Consider the following 17,378-nt stretch of genomic DNA (forward strand, 5'->3'; position numbering starts at 1 on the left):
TGTGTGTATACACACACATATATAATATGTAAATAAAACTATATATTCTAAAAACACCCACAGTCTCTGCTGACTGTGGAAACAAAACCTGAGTAAGTGCAGGAACCTCTACACTGCTTGGAGACTGGGGTTGTGCGTATCAATATATTGTGCATGTATTTCTAATAGGTTGGTTATATTAAATGATGGCTTTGCTTTAGCAAAAAGTGCTTCCACTTGTGCAAGTTGGGGCAACAGATCTTTGCCAATCCCTGATACCTATTCTGATACCTATTGTATCAGAATACAATAAGAATGCAACTTTCTTCTGGGGAGTGGAAGGCTAAATTAAATAAGGAGCATCAGCAAAAACCAGGTGCCCCCAACTTGAAAGGTGTCGAAGGCACCACTAAACCCCACTTTTAAACACACGCACACTTTGCCCTGCATGGGAAGTAGCTTCCATGTTCATCTAAAAGGTATATTAGTTGTACAGATTGCAAACACTGTCTATTTTTAAATGCTGCCTAAATATGTTGACATTTTATGTTTAGTAAATATTGCTTTCTTAAGAGCCAGAATGTCACAGTTGTACTACTCACACAATGTTTTTATCACCACAATAAACATGTTTTACAACATTTGCCGTTCTATAAGGAAGAACATTTATGTTGCAAAGGCAATTTTCATTAGCAGCAAAAGAGAATATAATGCTGCTTCCAATTATAGGAACAGAAATTTGTACCAAACAAACAACACTCCCCCTCCCCCAAGTAAATAATTACAATGCAAGAGCTGTCAGGAATATTTTTGCTTCCATGACAATCAGAAATCATTACCCTATCTTTGAATGCAATATAAAAATAAAATAGAAAAATTTCTTCCAGTAGCACCTTAGAGACCAACTAATTTTGTCATTGATATGAGCTTTCATGTGCATGCACACTTCTTCAGATACACTGAAACAGAAGTTACCAGACCCTTATATATAGTGAGAGGGTGGGGAGGGGTATTACTTAGAAGGGTGGTGGGAATGGGTGATTGGCTGATAGGTGTGGTAAACCTGTTGACAACTGTCAACGACTGCAATTGGTATTACAGGAAAAAGCAAAGGGTGAGATGGCTAAAAATAATGAGATAAGAATCCAATGTCCTATTCAGACCAGGTCTCTCCATGGTTTTAAATTTGGTAATAAGTTGCAATTCAGCAACTTCTCTTTCCAGTCTATTTCTGAAATTCTTTTGTAATAAGACAGCTACTTTGAGATCTTGTATAGAATGTCCTGGGAGATTGAAGTGTTCCCCTACTGGTTTCTCTGTCTTGTGACTCCTGATGTCAGATTTATGTCTATTTATCCTTTGGCGTAGGGTTTGGCCTGTTTGTCCAATATAGAGAGCTCCAGGGAATGGAGGGGGCTCGGGAATGCAATAATTAGTCTGGACACTGTAATTATGAGGTTAGCTTGTAGACTCGGATCCAAGTTGGAGATTGCAAGCTACATAAGCCCCTCTCAGATGCAAGAAGTACCAGGTAATACCCCTAGGATTCTATTATAGAGAACCAATGTCTGCTACCACTGTCTTAGAATCATAGAACTGTAGAGTTCAAAGGCACCTTGAATGTCATCTGGTCCAGCCTTGTAACCCTTAAACAAAACACACAGGTTCTGGGGCAGGCAGAAAGCAGAAGTAAAGAGAAATATGGTAGTCTTTATCTTAACAAAACCAGGGATTAATTTTTGGATGGTGTGCTTCAAAGAGTAATGTGGTATTTCTAGCACTGTCATGGTCATTTGGGTGTCCCCTAGTTTACAGGGCTGTGGACATCAGCCCTAGTTGTATCATTATTCAAAAGCACTCCATGTTGGTTAAAATTATTTGGTCTGTTGGCAATGCTGGAGGAAAGAAAACAAATCAGTAGCATTTCTTGGGAATCTTTCTGGTGTTAGTAAAAGGGAATTGAGAAATGTGAAGATCAGGCACATGTATAGAAGGCAACCTGTGATATTATTTTAATTAGAGTTTATTGTTCTTCTGGGTTTCCAAGAGCTTGGAGTTCTCAAGCATTCAGCTTTGAAAACACTCATTTGGCATACAATGAATTGTCAGTTGAAGACCTTTATTGAAAATTCACAGCCTCAATATCACCAAGAAAGTGTTTTCATCTATATTTCAGTTATAATTACGAGCTTGCTTTAAATTATGAGCTCGCTTTTATAATGTCATCATCCCGTCACTGTTCCAAGCCAGGCATAGCTCTGAGAGCTGCTGAAGGATAACTAAAATGGAATAGTGAACAAAGTCACTACATTTCCATTGCAGGAAAAGTTGCGGCACCTTTTGAAGGTCTGTACTGCAGTTATTCACTTCTGGCAAGAAATTAGGTATCAATCACTCTAAAAATAACATGTTTTGGTATGCCCCCCCAAACATCCAGAATAGATTCATGGACTACCCAAACCAAATAAAGAACAGAGAAATAGAGAGGTTGGTAGAGGGGTCCCCCCAAAAAAGATAATTTTAGAGTCATAGAATCATAGAATTTTAGAGTTGGCAGGGACCCTGAGGGTCATCTACCCTTTTATCCATGAGAAATGAGACATTTTTTCCTGCCTCGTTCCTCTGTCTCCTCAGCTACTGGGTCCTGTCCAGGACAAACATCTTACACAGACATATAGATAACAGATTGCAACAAACCCTAGGATTTTCCCAAATCCAAGCCCATGTATGTGGAGATCCCAAGAAACTGCCCATGGGACTGTAGCCTTATTTTAGTTCTCCTCTCTTCCTGTTTTCACTGCAGTGTTTCTGCAGCAACTATTATACACCCAATTACATTAAAAATGCATCTAAGGTAATTGAATAGGCAGATGAGATTGCTCATGGCCATCCCCTTATCTTTACAAAACCATTTCCTGGATTAAGGCTGCAATCTTCAGGACAGCAAGAACTGTTCAACAATGAAACAGACTCCATTGGAAGGCAGTGGATTATTCTACATTGAAGGTATTTAAACAGAATTTGGATACCCTCCAAAAATTTATCCAGTGAAAATACGGATGTTCCATTCCATAATGATAATTTTACTATTTACACCCCACACATCTTACTGGGTCGCCCCAGCCAGCCTGGGCAGCTTTCAACATACATAAAAACATGATAAAACATTAAAAAAACTTCCCCAGACAGGATTGCCTTCAGACAGCTCCATACCCTCCAACATTTTTCCAATGAAAATAGGGACATCCTAAGGAAAAGTGGGACATTCCAGGACCAAATCAAAAACCAGGACGGCTTATCTAAATCAGGGGTGTCCCTGGAAAATAGGGACACTTGGAGGGTCTGGGAATATCCGTCAAGGATTCTAACATTGTGATTCCTGCATTTCAGGGAGTTGGCCTTCATGGCCCTTGGGACCCCTTCCAACCCTACAATTCTATGATTATACTCTTTTACAAAGGAGCCATTCCTATCAAACACAGGGAAACTAGCTTTTGAGTCTAAGATCGTGGAACCCATCATTAGATTGTGCACACTTAGAGATGATTCTAACATTACCTTTTCATATGCACTGGGGTGTAGCCTTGCCAGAAAAGCAGCAGCATTGCTAGTCCTGTACTGGACAGCGGGTGGCGCTGTGGGTTAAACCACTGAGCCTAGGGCTTGCTGATCAGAAGGTCGGCGGTTCGAATCCCCGTGACGGGGTGAGCTCCCGTTGCTCGGTCCCAGCTCCTGCCAACCTAGCAGTTCGAAAGCACGTCAAAGTGCAAGTAGATAAGTAGGTACTGCTACAGCGGGAAGGTAAACGGTGTTTCCGTGTGCTGCTCTGGTTCGCCAGAAGCGGCTTTGTCATGCTGGCCACATGACCTGGAAGCTGTACGCTGGCTCCCTCGGCCAATGAGCGCCACAACCTCAGTCAGTCACGACTGAACCTAATGGTCAGGGGTCCCTGTTAGCGTATAAAGCCCCGAGCAGCAGAGACCAGGGTATCTGAAGGACCGCTTTGTCCCAGATTCTTGTAGTCACCTGATGAGGCCTGCTTGACTGTCCCACAGTTATCTTATATTTAATTTTTACATGTACCAAGGCTTTTAGCACAGTGGCCCCAGTAATTTGGAACACACTTCCCATCAAAATCAGACAGGCATCAACAACCATCTACTGAAAACAGTTTTGTTTTGCCCAACAGTTTTGAAGAGTTTGATTAAGTGTGAATTGTATACCATTGTATACAATTATGTATTTTAATGAGTTGACAGTTTATATATATTCTTATAAATTTAAATTTAAAAACCACTAGTGGTTGTTGTTGTGAATTGGTTGGTGTTTCTTTATTTTCTGCATTTGGGCTCGTCAAGTTATTGCTGCTTCTGACTTTTTGGGTCTTTCTGCTTTTATGAGTCATGTAAACAATCTGCTAATTCAGGATAATGCTTCATGCATCTGATGAAGAGAATTCTCTTCCACAAAAGCTTAACCTACAATAAATCCACTACTCTTGAAACTGCTGCACGGCTTTTGGGTGATTTTGCTGCAATGCATTAACACAACACTACCCCTCTGGAATTTGGACTGATAGTTGTACGGATCACATTTCTCTTGAAGTGCTAATGGCACACCAGGAATTCTGAGAGCTCTGATGTAATTTTTGAAACTCATAATGCCAGTAGACCTCATGTAGAAAATAAGGAAAGCTGCAAGCCTAGGCACACTTACATGGGAGTAAGTCCATGCGGATTACGTCTGACTGCACCTACAAAGATGCACACAACTTCTTTGAGGGAGCCACAAGACTTTAAATGTTCATTAACTGCGCTGTCTGTTGGTGCCTCCGAAGCCCCAGATAATCCCAGTAATTTGAAAGGACGTCTGCACATCTTTTCTTTTGCACAATGAAAGCAACATGTAATTTAGGACCTTCTGATTCTTGCTGCTTGGGAAATTATGTATCCATTATGCAACTTTCATCTTTGTTGTGTTATTTATGTATAAGTTTCCAAAGAACTAAATGCATTATATGCAATACCATACCAATGAAGAAGTCCAGAATATGCATTAAACTGAAACCCCCTTTCCTAAAGCCCCACCCTTTGCCTTTTTCAGTGCACAGCACACAGCTTAAATGAACAATTAAATAAGAGGAGAAAACCGCTGTGAATTAATTAGCAGTTCTAATTGAACGCAATGCACATTTGGGTGGGTTTTTTTTTTTATGAAGTGCTTATCCAGCCTACTGCAAGAATTGTTTAAGGTTTATAGAACACTAAATTGCCTGCAATATGCAATTATCCAAAATGATGATTTTAGGGTTGTTGGGTTTGTTTGTTTTTTTTGCCATTTTCGGCTTTGAAATACAGTGATGGATTCAACTCTTAGAAATTTGTTTTTTGTTTTAAAAAATGCCAGGGACAAATATAGAATCTGACTAGTCCTGGGTGTTCTGATATTACTGGGTGGAATGTTGGATGGTTGTGGAGAGGAGTGGCATGTTTTAAGAGATGTTGTTCAGCTCAAACTCTCTTGCAGGCCCTTTCTCCAAATCCCAGAAGTGTGTGAGTTGTGGATCAGTCACTAGTAATACGTTTTGCACCAGCTTGGCTGCACCTATTGCCAGAAGGAGGCGTACAGGGCGTCAATCAACTGTCTTAGGGACTCCACTCTGGATTTGTGTAGGGTTTCCTCCATAGGCTTTTCTTCTCCCGAAGATATCTTGCAGTGGAGGTTTAGGATCTGAGTTTTTCTTCTCTGAGGTGGACTTCGGCTTACCTTCCCAGGTTGACGAGCCCCACCTGCCACTCACTTCCTTCTACAGCACGTGCAAATTAAATAAAACAATAATCAACAGTCAATAATATTGCAGCAGTTCTCTGAGTGGTTTCAGATGACTGAGGTTGCCTGACATTTTAATTTCTCACCGTGCCCCTCATGTTGATATGTCCGGCACCTGGTGTTAAATTAAATTGGCAGTTGGCTTCGATCACCAAGTGGTGCTCAAAGTATTGGAAATGTTTTGAAAAGGTCCCAGGGCACACATCAACAATGGGCCCTGCTGAGACACTGTGGCCCCAACAACTGCCCAAGGATGTCAGGTTCTGGTGCCATTCCTCTCCATCCCAATGCATTTTGCATGGGCCACTTGGAAGAGCAATTTCAATGGGGAAGTGACCAGTCACCCTCCATTTAAGCCACTCCAATGGCCCTTGAGGAAACGTGGGCGTATTCTGGTGGTCATTTGATGGCATTCTTTTCCTGTGAACATCCCATAAGCAAACCCCTTTCCCTTTTTCTCCAGGTTATTGCAGACCAAGGGGGGGAAAAAACACTCTCTGAGAGATCTTAGTTTAACAACAACAGCGGGTGTGTGTGTGTGGGGAACACGACAGAAATGCCACCCCCATTTGCATAATAATCAACTTCCCTTCCTCATCCTGTTTGGATACAATTTTTAGTCTGCTCAAATTTATTTTTGCTTTGAAGCGAACAAGGCAGGGCAATCTGGAGGCGGGCATGGGCAACTAACATAGCCTAATGTCCTCTCCCCCTCTCCCCCCACCATCTCCAGACTGCCACCTCCTCCAGCGAGCTGCGTTCGGATGATCTCAGAAGGTGAAAGGTAATCCCCACGTTGGCACGACTCGAGCGCCACCTAGCCGGGAAGTGGCGAGTCTCGCGTTCCCTGGAGTTGAGGGCAAGCGGCTCCCGAGTCTCGCCGTTGTAAACGCGCACCCGCGCCACGGAACACAAAACCCCGACCGCTCCGGGGGCGCGCCTCGTCTCCAGCAGCGTCTTTGCGCGGGGAAAGCCCAGGCTCTGGTGAGGCAGGGGGAGGGGGAGGGAGAGAGAGGCGTGTTGCTTGAGCAAAACCAAGGCGATTTCGATCGTGTGTGCAGAGAGAGAGATTGAGATTGAAGCTGAAGAGGCGCTCCGGTCTCTCTCCGTTCCCCAGAAGCTGACGGGGAGTAGGAGGAACCCCATTCTCTCCAAATCGGGAAGAAGGCGCCCAAAGGGAGCCAAGCTCGGGCACTTGGCTCCTCTTCTCCCTCCCCCAGGGCCCTGGGGGTGCGCGCCGCGCAGACAAAAGCGAGAGACTGGAGACGGAGAGAGAGAGAGAGAAGCAAGCGCCTGGCAGGGAAGAAGAGCCACTCAGACACGTTGCACACAGGCGCACAAACACACGCGCGCCCTCTCTCCTCTCACACACCCCAGATCCATCTTGAAGGTGCTCTCCCGTGCCGTCTCGCCACCACCGCCGCCGCGCCCGGCTCGCTCAGCTTCCCGGGACTTTGGTAGGGAATGCCCTGGCGCCTCCTTCGCCAATGTTTCACTGGAGCAAGTGGAAGAAGAGGATGGGAGCCAGCATTTCCTCCTCGTCTTCCAAGAGACCCGTCTTCGACGAGAAGGAGGATGGTGAGTAAGAGCGGCCGCGATCCAGCGTGAAGGGAGTCTTTTCTTCTCCCTTTCTTCTTTTCAAACACTGCCCATCCTTTCTTTTACGCGCGGAGGGCGTGTGTGTACTGTGTGTGTATGTATGTCGAGGGAAGAGTCCGGCTCAGGGACTCCGCTCCGGAAAGGGTCGTCGTGGGACCCTCTAGGGGGAAAGTGAAATGGCAGGAAACTCAGAAGTGCTTGGGGGGGGTCGATGGACTGGAGATGCCTCCGACAAGACTGCCCGGAAATGATGTAGCCAATTGCGGGCGCATGGCCGGGCAAAGGAGCAGTTTCTGCAAGAAAGAGAAGAGTGAATGAAGATTGGGGGTTTGTTTTCTGCCTCTGAAAGGGGCACATGGTGTCGCCACGGTTCTGTGTCTGTGGTTTATGCCTTTGCCATCCTGTCAGTTGACTTCTAAGCGCAAACGCATACAATTCGTAACTTTTTTTTTAATTTAAAAAAATAATAAGTCGCACATCCGTATCAGATGCAGAATCTGGAGCTGGTAGTATGCAAATATGACCATTGTATTGATATAGGAAGCTTCAAATTATAATTCTATGTCCTTTTAATTTGATAAAACCATGGGGGGGGGCTAATAGGATTAGACATTTGCACGTGTTAATGGCAGGGGATTATGGAACAAGGAGAGATGTGAAGTGGTAATGGAGATTAGGCTCTATAGATCACTTTTGATAATGGAGATTAGGCTATAAAGACTGCATGCTCTCCTTTCCTGCCCCACCACCTCTGAAGGAGGGGTAAAACCTAGCTCCTGGCACAACTCAGAGGTTGTGAAAAGTGGCGATACAGGTAGTTCATCGTTTGCTGCTCTCCTTTGTGTGCACTAAACAATCTGTGCATGGCTTTGCAGGGTGGGCTGAGTAATGGAAGAGGAGGCTGCAGCAAGCCTGTGTATATTTGTTGTTGTTGTTTAGTCGTTTAGTTGTGTCCGACTCTTCGTGGCCCCATGGACCAGAGCACGCCAGGCACTCCTGTCTCCCACTGCCTCCCGCAGTTTGGTCAGACTCATGTTGGTAGCTTCGAGAACACTGTGTACATTTACTCAGGCGTAAACCCTTCTGAATTCCTAGAGGAACATGCACAGAATTGGATTGTGCATGCTACAGGTCCTCTCAGGATTTGCTTACATTAAACTGGTACTACCATACAGAACTAGCAGGATGCACTGGTAAATGGTAAATGGTATTATTCCTTCTAGGCATTATTAATATTTTAGCAGTGTTCATTGGCTTCTGTGATAAAGCGTGCTGAGAAAGAAACTGTCATGAATCACAGGTGCCCTAACTGGACCCAACTCACTGAAGGTTTAGAGTGCAAAAGGAAATATACATTTCTAAAGAAAACGAACCTCTACACAACCCATTAGTTTCTGGACACTCTGAATAAGCCCTAAGACCCAGCCATCTATTATTTTAAATATATAAAAAAATAAAAAATTGTCCAGTAGCACGTTAGAGACCAACTAAGTTTGTTCTTGGTATGAGCTTTCATGTGCATGCACACTTCTTCAGATACCATGCACATGAAAGCTTATACCAAGAACAAAATTAGTTGGTCTCTAATGTGCTACTGGACAATTATATACATATATCGACTGTGTCAGACCAACACGGCTACCTACCTGTATTATTTTTAATACAGTGGTACCTCGGTTTACAAACTTAATCTGTTCTGGAAGTCCATTCTTAAACTGAAACCATTCTTAAACCGAGGCACACTTTCCCTAATGAGGCCTCCTGCCGCAGGTGCTCTTCACTGTTCAGCTTCCATTCTTAGGCCGAGGTAAAGTTCACAATCCGGGACACTACTTCCGGTTTTGCGGAGTTCGCAAACCGAATAGTTCATAAACAGGGCTGTCCTTAAACTGAGGTAGCACTGTTAGAGTGGTAGCAAATTTTCCTGCAAGATAGCTTTTGGAGTTAGATGTGCTTACTCTGTTTGATTGGAGAACTGTTGGAAAACAGCCCAGTACCTCACATCTGCTGGCCACTTCATTTAAAAGACCCTTCTTTATAGAATACTCGGTAAGATTCTGTGCCTGAATAAAGCATCATATCACCAATGTGTTAGAAATAAGCTACACAATTGGTTCCGGTTTCCGCCTGCAGGAATGGCGGACCTGTTTTCCATCTCTCTGACCTTTGTAAGGAATTTGGCGGTTGCTAGGGGAGTAAATGGCAACCCCCTACCCTCTCCGGGGGTTACGGAGAGGGGCCGCTGGCCCGCGATGCCCCCAGACCCACTCCGACTGTTTTTGGAGTGGGGGGAGCTTGGGCTGAGCACTTACAAGGGCCAGGACTCCCGGACGCTAATCTGCATGGCGGGGATTTCCATGGTTAAAGAAGATAATTAGGCTTAAATCTATGGACATACTTCAGAAGGAGGGAAAGAAGCGCTGTTTACTGCTGAGAAATTTATGCTGCCGAGTGAGAGGAGTCAAAGATTGTACTGCATCTGGAAGAAGGATTGATGGGGACGGAGCGATAAGGGGAGTGAGTTTTTATTTTATTTTTTTTCTTCATATTGTTGCCTCGTACCTTCCCGGACGCGATGTCCTGGCTTGTTTGGAGTGAAAGAGAAGCAAAAGACTGTGTGAGTTGAACCTTATAACTGTTGTTACTGAGCATATTTTTTTAAAGATGTGGAGTTGCCGATGAGAAAAGCCCCCCCCTAGTCGGACGGAAGGAGTTCTGAATGCGTTCGGAGGATTTATGAGCTGTGACGCACTTTAAATTGGAGCAGCGACCTGAAGCTAAGTTCAGCTATAGGGCAAGGAGATCCATTAATTTACCAAGAGTCTATGGTTTGATGTTTGGGTCTCCTGCCTGGAAAAGCTGTAAATTCTATAATGATCGTAAATTTTCATGGCCATGAGAGGAAAGCGAAAGTGATTTGAGCTTTTTAAGATGGCGCTACTTCGAATTGCTTCAACGCAACAGGAGCTCCATTAAGAAGATTTATGGGGAGGCTGGACTGATTAACTCACACAGGAGAAAGAACATCTGTGAGACTTTGTTTGATATTTATATCAGCAGCTGGGAAACAATCGTGAAAGTGGAAAACATCTTTGTGACTGTAAGGGGAAGATCTGGATTATTATGAACTTGAAGGACGATTTGAACTTTAGAAAAAAGACGGCAGTGGACAGTTGCGAGGAATTCCCAATTTCTTGAAGCATGGGAACCCAAATAAAAAATTCTTTAGATGATTTGGCATAACATTCGGTCTGATTGATATATATATGTGTATAATTTGAAATATTGAATGTGATATAATTGGTTTTAATTGGAAAATTAATAAAAATATTTTTTAAAAAAAAAAAAAGAAATAAGCTACACAATTTGCACTTTTATTTTAGTTTGGGAAATTCATTTATAAGTTATCTTTGAACAACTTTAATACCTAGGAATCTCTAAAGACAACTTTTCTGGTTGTCAAGAACCTCCACCTTCTCTTTCATTCTCTTGTCCTGTCACTGAGCTGGATTCAAATTACCATTTTTAATATTAGAACCTGCTTATTCTGACAATTGGTACACCTAATTCAATGTTTATGCTGATCAGCAGTCACTCACAGACAGGTGATTTGGAAATGCTGAATATCAACCCTGGGATTTTCTGTATGCAATGCAGGTGCTAAAACCCTGAGCTGTATTCCCCACCCCCACCCCTAAAACAGTTGCAAAACCTGTGTATGTGTGTGTTTTAACTCATTTTCCTGATTTGCAAAAAAATACCATTAATTCTTCATAAGTTTAGTAAGTGAGAAGAACCCTGTATATAGTGATCTTGAAAATGCATGCTAAGATCACTTCCGTTATCTTGTAAGAAAAATACAGAACACCTAGAAATTTAGATGTTAATTGGCTCCCATGCTTCTCCCATATCCTGAGAGGGGCATGGAACTGAGAACTTCCTTCTTTTGCTACTCTTAATGGGTAGACTGAATGTAACTTGTGAGCTGAGAGATTCCATGCTAATTTGAAGATCGGCTCTTCTTGACTTGGTGAGGTAAAATGCACCTTGTTGGTCTGAGACTTGCTTCTGTTCTTGCTACAATCCTGGGGGAGAGAATTAGCACCTGAACAAGTCCTCAGATTCTTTTGGGGATGGAGCAAGACAACTATTGCAAGCCTTCTATGGCAATAACAGCTTCCCTCAGTTTATGGCTGTGCTGGCTGGAGCAGATGCCCAAAACATCTTGTGGAGAGAGACCAGGTTAGGGATGGCTGGGCTAGATATATAATATGGCATAATTTACAGCCCTCTTCAGGTGTTCAAAACAATGCATGTGGGTTTAAAGTGTGGAGGGGTGCACATGCAGGACCTGCTTCCTTTGCCTGCTCATGCACCATGTTCAGCTGAATGTGGTTAGAATCCTGCACAATGAGGGTTCCTGACTGAAGGGGGGATTCTAGCCTTGTTTAGCCGAGTGCAGTTAGAATCTCTCTGCAGATCTTCATGCTAAACACATGACATTTGGGAAAGGCATACAACAAGGAGATGGTGGTGGTGGGGGTGGCATAGGTTCCCCCACACCCTGGCCCAATTTGAGGACTGAAAAAGGATGATTCCTTCATCATCACAATAGTTCTGAGAGACAGCATTGTTGATAGACCAGGACAGAAATCACTAAACAACGACAATCTAGTTTGCTTTTGCTTTTACGAGCTCTGCAATGTGGTGCCTACATTGTAAGATGATGGCTCCTGATGGTGAAAGCAGAAATCTATTTTGTTTTTGCTCTTAGGGAATAGGAGCTGTGCTCCTGCATGCAATTGCGACCACCACATTGCAGTGCGCATGCTGCTAGGCCTAACTGAATTGTGCGAGCATCAGCATCCTAGCTTAGTTGGCTTGCATTGCTTCCAGATGTCCTGTTTCTTTAGCCCAGTTTCTTTGCGGAAAGCTTGTGTGAAGAGTATATGCTGCCCACTGTTAACTGAGCATTAATTTGGACTTGTTTGTGTGGAGGTGACCTGACTTCCTGTCCATCGCTATTCCTCCTGACTGCATTTGCTTGCCCATCACTTTCCTTACTGCCAGAAATCTGTGTTGTTGTTTTTTAAAGCAAGTTTGTTGTGCCAGAGTGCATAAATCCTCTTTAATTGCACAAACCTAAATTTGTGGTATGTGATTGAATCCCTCTTGCAAAGCGGTGAGTCTGGAGTATTCTCAGAGACAGTTTTGATGGTCAGTCCAGTTGTTATTCAAGATGGTGTGCTGTATAGGCAATTGCCTCACATACCAGGAAATTCGCATTATAGTTGATGGGGACGTCTTGTGCAACAAACCCACTCCCCCCCCCCAAACCAGACTTCTTATGATAAGGAAAGTGACAGGAAAATGCACTGGGAAGTATGGAATTACAGCTGCTTGGCATCTAACCTCCCTGCAAACAAATCAGAAGGAGTGATCAATAAACAGGTCATCTGGAAGCTATATAATTAGAGCAGAATAGAATAACATCAACCACGCACCCCACCCTTCTCAAGTTAAATTGTTTCAACTCGGAGGCCACAAGCAACAGCTGACTAATAAGCCAAGCCAACATTTGTGGACCCCACAATCTGTTCCCTGCCTTCGTATGTGAAAAGACCTTGGCGAGGGTTCTGTTTCATTTGCACTGGTGTATGCAGAATATGTCTGAAAGCATAAATGTCCCTTGCTGTGCTGAAGAGACAACTGCTTTTTTCTTTTCTTTTTAACTTTCTCAAAATGGCAGGACATTTTAAAGCTTTGGAGAGAGGGTCTGCGCCCTTGGCACACTGCTTACCAGAGCACCTCTGGGCAAGCAGAACAAACATTTTCTCACTGTTACTGATAGTTTCTTATATTACACCTACACTTGAATCATCAAATTCTGGTGCGATGTGAGCTTGTCACTATATGAACGAAGTCGAGAAAAAATAGTGAGGGGTGATATAATTCCCAGGTCTCCTTAAGAAACCTGCATTCACTTTGGCTGAGCAATCAGGCAAAATTTAAGGACAAGTTTTAAGGACATAACCCTTCATGTTATGTGAGTCATGCAGCATGTTTTTGAATTGGTTCACGATATACACTGGAGAAACTCTTCTGTTCAGTTGGTCAGAAAGGAGAGATTAGCTCAGGTTTAGTCACTGGAGATATGGCAGACTCATTGGCCCCAGCCGGCTAATGGTCAGGAGTAGGGGAGGTTATGGTTCAAAACATCTGGATATCCCTGGGCTAGCATGATGATGCTTAGTGCTATGCTGTGATCAGATGCCATTCCCTAGGGCAGGCATCCCCAGACTGCAGCCCTCCAGATATTTTGGCCTACAACTCCCATGATCCCTAGCTAACAGGACCAGTGGTCAGAGAAGATGGGAATTGTAGTCCAAAACATCTGGAGGGCCGAAGTTTGGGGATGGCTGCCCTAGGGGCAAGGCAGAGCAGATGTTTCAGGACCACAGACAGCTCCAAGCAAACAGCTCACTCCCACAAAGGTTGAGAGCAAACTGATCCTCTTAAAGGCTCTGCCCCCATCCTTCCTCTCTCAGGCTCCTCCTTCTTATGGATACATTTGGAGCAAGGTGGTCAAACCTGTGGCCCACAAGCTGCATGTTGCCCATGAGGCCTTTTTTTTTGGCAGCCCTCTGCAACATTCAAGACAAATACATATTAAAACCTTAGAAAGTTATTGTTTGCATCATACATTGTTAATGGAAGTGCATACACCTGTTTGGGTATTGAATGTGTTTAATAAAAAAAATTAATTGTGCATTTAATTATATATATTTAATGAAACAGATTGTGTGTATCAAATAATATTCAATATATGGCAAACAGTTTAATTTCGGATAGGGAAATTTAATTTGGAGTGCGGCCTATGGGTTCTCTGTTGAAGTACTCTTGTGGCCCACTTAGTATGAATCATAGAATCATAGAGTTGGAAGAGACCACAAGGGCCATCCAGTCCAACCCCCTGCCAAGCAGGAAACACCATCAAAGCATTCTTGACATATGGCTGTCAAGCCTCTGCTTAAAGACCTCCAAAGAAGGAGACTCCACCACACTCCTTGGCAGCAAATTCCACTGCCGAACAGCTCTTACTGTCAGGAAGTTCTTCTTAATGTTTAGGTGGGAGCTTCTTTCTTGTAGTTTGAATCCATTGCTCCGTGAAGAGTTGGACCACCCTGCTTTTGAGTCTTCAAGGGTCAACCCTCTGGCTGAAGGTAGGCAGGCATTCCCATCTGTTCCATAGCCTATGGCCTGGTGTGTGCCAGGTGCCACTGGGCTGGTGAGGCACTGGCTCTCCCAGGCTCTCTGATCTTCTCATCTCTAAGAGGAAACTCAGAGCCCTGAACTAGGTCTGGCTCCATAGCTGGAGGCTCTCTAGCCTCTGATTCTGACTCTTGATCACTGCTGGGAGTCATGACACCTGTAACAGGAGGACAAGGAAATCTGCATCAAAATATGAAATAATTTGAAATACAATCCGCAAGGCTTGGAACTGCTTCCCACAACTTATATAACTCTAGCTAAGACAACAGGTTTAAAGCAGCTTAACCGAAGTACCCATTAAACCACACCTTTTACTTAAATCACACATTTTTACTCCTCCTGCCTCAAGTTAACCATAGAATAATAGAATCATAGAGTTGGAAGAGACCACAAGGGCCATCCAGTCCAACCCCCTGCCAAGCAGGAAACACCATCAAAGCATTCTTGACATATGCCTGTCAAGCCTCTGCTTAAAGACCTCCAAAGAAGGAGACTCCACCACACTCCTTGGCAGCAAATTCCACTGCCGAACAGCTCTTACTGTCAGGAAGTTCTTCCTAATGTTTAGGTGGAATCTTCTTTCTTGAAGTTTGAATCCATTGCTCCGTGTCCGCTTCTCTGGAGCAGCAGAAAACAACCTTTCTCCCTCCTCCATATGACATCCTTTCATATATTTGAACATGGCTATCATATAACCCCTTAACCTTCTCTTCTCCAGGCTAAACATGCCCAGCTCCCTAAGCCGTTCCTCATCGTTTCCAGGCCTCTGACCATTTTGGTTGCCCTCTTCTGGACACGTTCCAGCTTGTCAGTATCCTTCTTGAACTGTGGTGCCCAGAACTGGACACAGTACTCCAGGTGAGGTCTGACCAGAGCAGAGTACAGTGGTACTATTACTTCCCTTGATCTAGATGCTATACTAGGGCGTGTCATTTAAGGACGAAATTTTTTTTTTTTGGAATTTGCTCAATGAGGGGTTCTAAAAATATGTTATTGCACATGAGGAATCCAAATCTGCAATTATTTTTATGATTGGTTGATGTTTAGCTTGGTAAATTGAGATCTGTTTGAAATACACTTTTAAAAAAGCCGAAAACTCGCATTTTGAAGCGAAATTAAAGTTTTTAATCATATTATACAAGCGAAAATATAAAGAAATTTTGTTTCCAGCTGTAACAACATATCATTACTTTATCTTAGACATCCCCAAACTGCAGCCCTCCAAATGTTTTGCCTACAACTCCCATGATCCCTAGCTAACAGGACCAATGATCAGGGATGATGGGGATTGTAGTCCAAAACATCTGGAGGGCCGAAGTTTGGGGATGCCTGCTTTATCTTATAACGTCCTATTATAGTAAAAAAAAGAATAATAAATTAACAACTTCAAGGGCTGGTGTCACATGATCATGTATCTGCTGAGGGCCCACATCTGAGTAGGAGAGCCACTGGCAGAAGCCCCCTGGACCATGCTCTTCAAAAGAAGTGTACACTGTTAAAATTTGATTACTGTAGAATCTAAAGGCCTGCTCTTGATCCTCACAAAGATGGTGTCAGACTTAGAGAAACCATATTCCATGCAGGTCAAGACTTCTGTTCATTTAATGGTTCTGAAGCAGGAGAATATATAGTATTTCCATCCTTCCATCACTGTGATAGAAGGGTTACCATAATGCTTATTATCCATGCTACTATTGAAGGAACTAAAACCTTGTCTTTCTTAAAATGTGGCAATCCTTATCTTAAGATTGGGTGCCTGCCCAACAGCCTTAATCCTACACTATCAGAATGCTGTTTTTGCACCCCCAATTTATGCAATAAGGAAAGACCGTCACTCGACTGAACTTTGGTAGCTCTACTTTACAGTGTATTTTTAACACCTCCAAGTACAGTAGTTTATCCAGTCCTCTGCATAGACTTCCTTATAGTGTTTATCATCATAGCTATTATTCAAAGAAAACATGCTTTTCTCCTTCATGGGAATAAAATTCTGTTTGCAAAGGGTGGGAGTGAGCAACAAAAGGACACAATTCTCTGCTGAATATAGTATATATATATATATATATATATATAGAATATAGTATAGTATAATAAAATGATGTTGGTGGGTGAGGATCCCAGCTCCTTTGATGACCACACAATTGTTCTGGTACCAGAGATGCTCTGTAACATATTCAAGCAAGACCCCAGCCCCCAGTCTCCAATGCAACACAGAAGACAATTGCTAGGGCTGGTTAGATGTCCTCATGCCACCCCATTCTGTCTATCTCGGATAAATGAGAAATCTACTTGTCAGAGCATTTTGGCTTTGAAACCCCAACGACCTCAGTGGGTGGACTGGTGGTAGAAAGCAAAAAAGATATCACATACTGTTGTATAATATTAATATTAATATTAATATTAATATTAATAGTACAGATAACTACAATACATATATAAGAGAACTACAATATAGTGGTACCCCACAAGATGAATGCCTCATGCAACGAAAAACTCTCAAGATGAAAGCCTTTTGCGTTAGGCGAGGCGACTCGCAAGACAAAATTTCCTATGACCGCGCTTCGCAAGACAAATAGGAATGCATTAACTAAATGGGTAGACCGGGTAAACCGGGAAAATTTTAAACCATGCTTTGCAAGACGAGTTTTTTGCTATATGAAGCAACTTGCAGAACAAATTAAATTCATCTTGCAAGGTAC

At 43.2% G+C, this 17,378-nt stretch overlaps 1 protein-coding gene across 1 annotated transcript in view; it reads left to right on the top strand.

The window, feature by feature from the left end:
* The first annotated feature begins 6,574 nt into the window (after positions 1–6,574).
* The window catches only part of STK32C (serine/threonine kinase 32C), a 164,578-nt gene continuing 153,774 nt past the window's right edge, over positions 6,575–17,378 (top strand). Inside the window, exon 1 of the mRNA XM_035138380.3 lies at positions 6,575–7,386. Coding sequence (XP_034994271.1) covers positions 7,296–7,386 — 91 coding nt within the window. The 5' untranslated portion in view covers positions 6,575–7,295. The remainder of the gene's footprint in view (positions 7,387–17,378) is intronic.

The sequence above is a fragment of the Zootoca vivipara genome, chromosome 5 (genome assembly GCF_965207765.1).
Source record: "Zootoca vivipara chromosome 5, rZooViv2.hap1.1, whole genome shotgun sequence".
Lineage (NCBI taxonomy): Eukaryota > Metazoa > Chordata > Lepidosauria > Squamata > Lacertidae > Zootoca > Zootoca vivipara.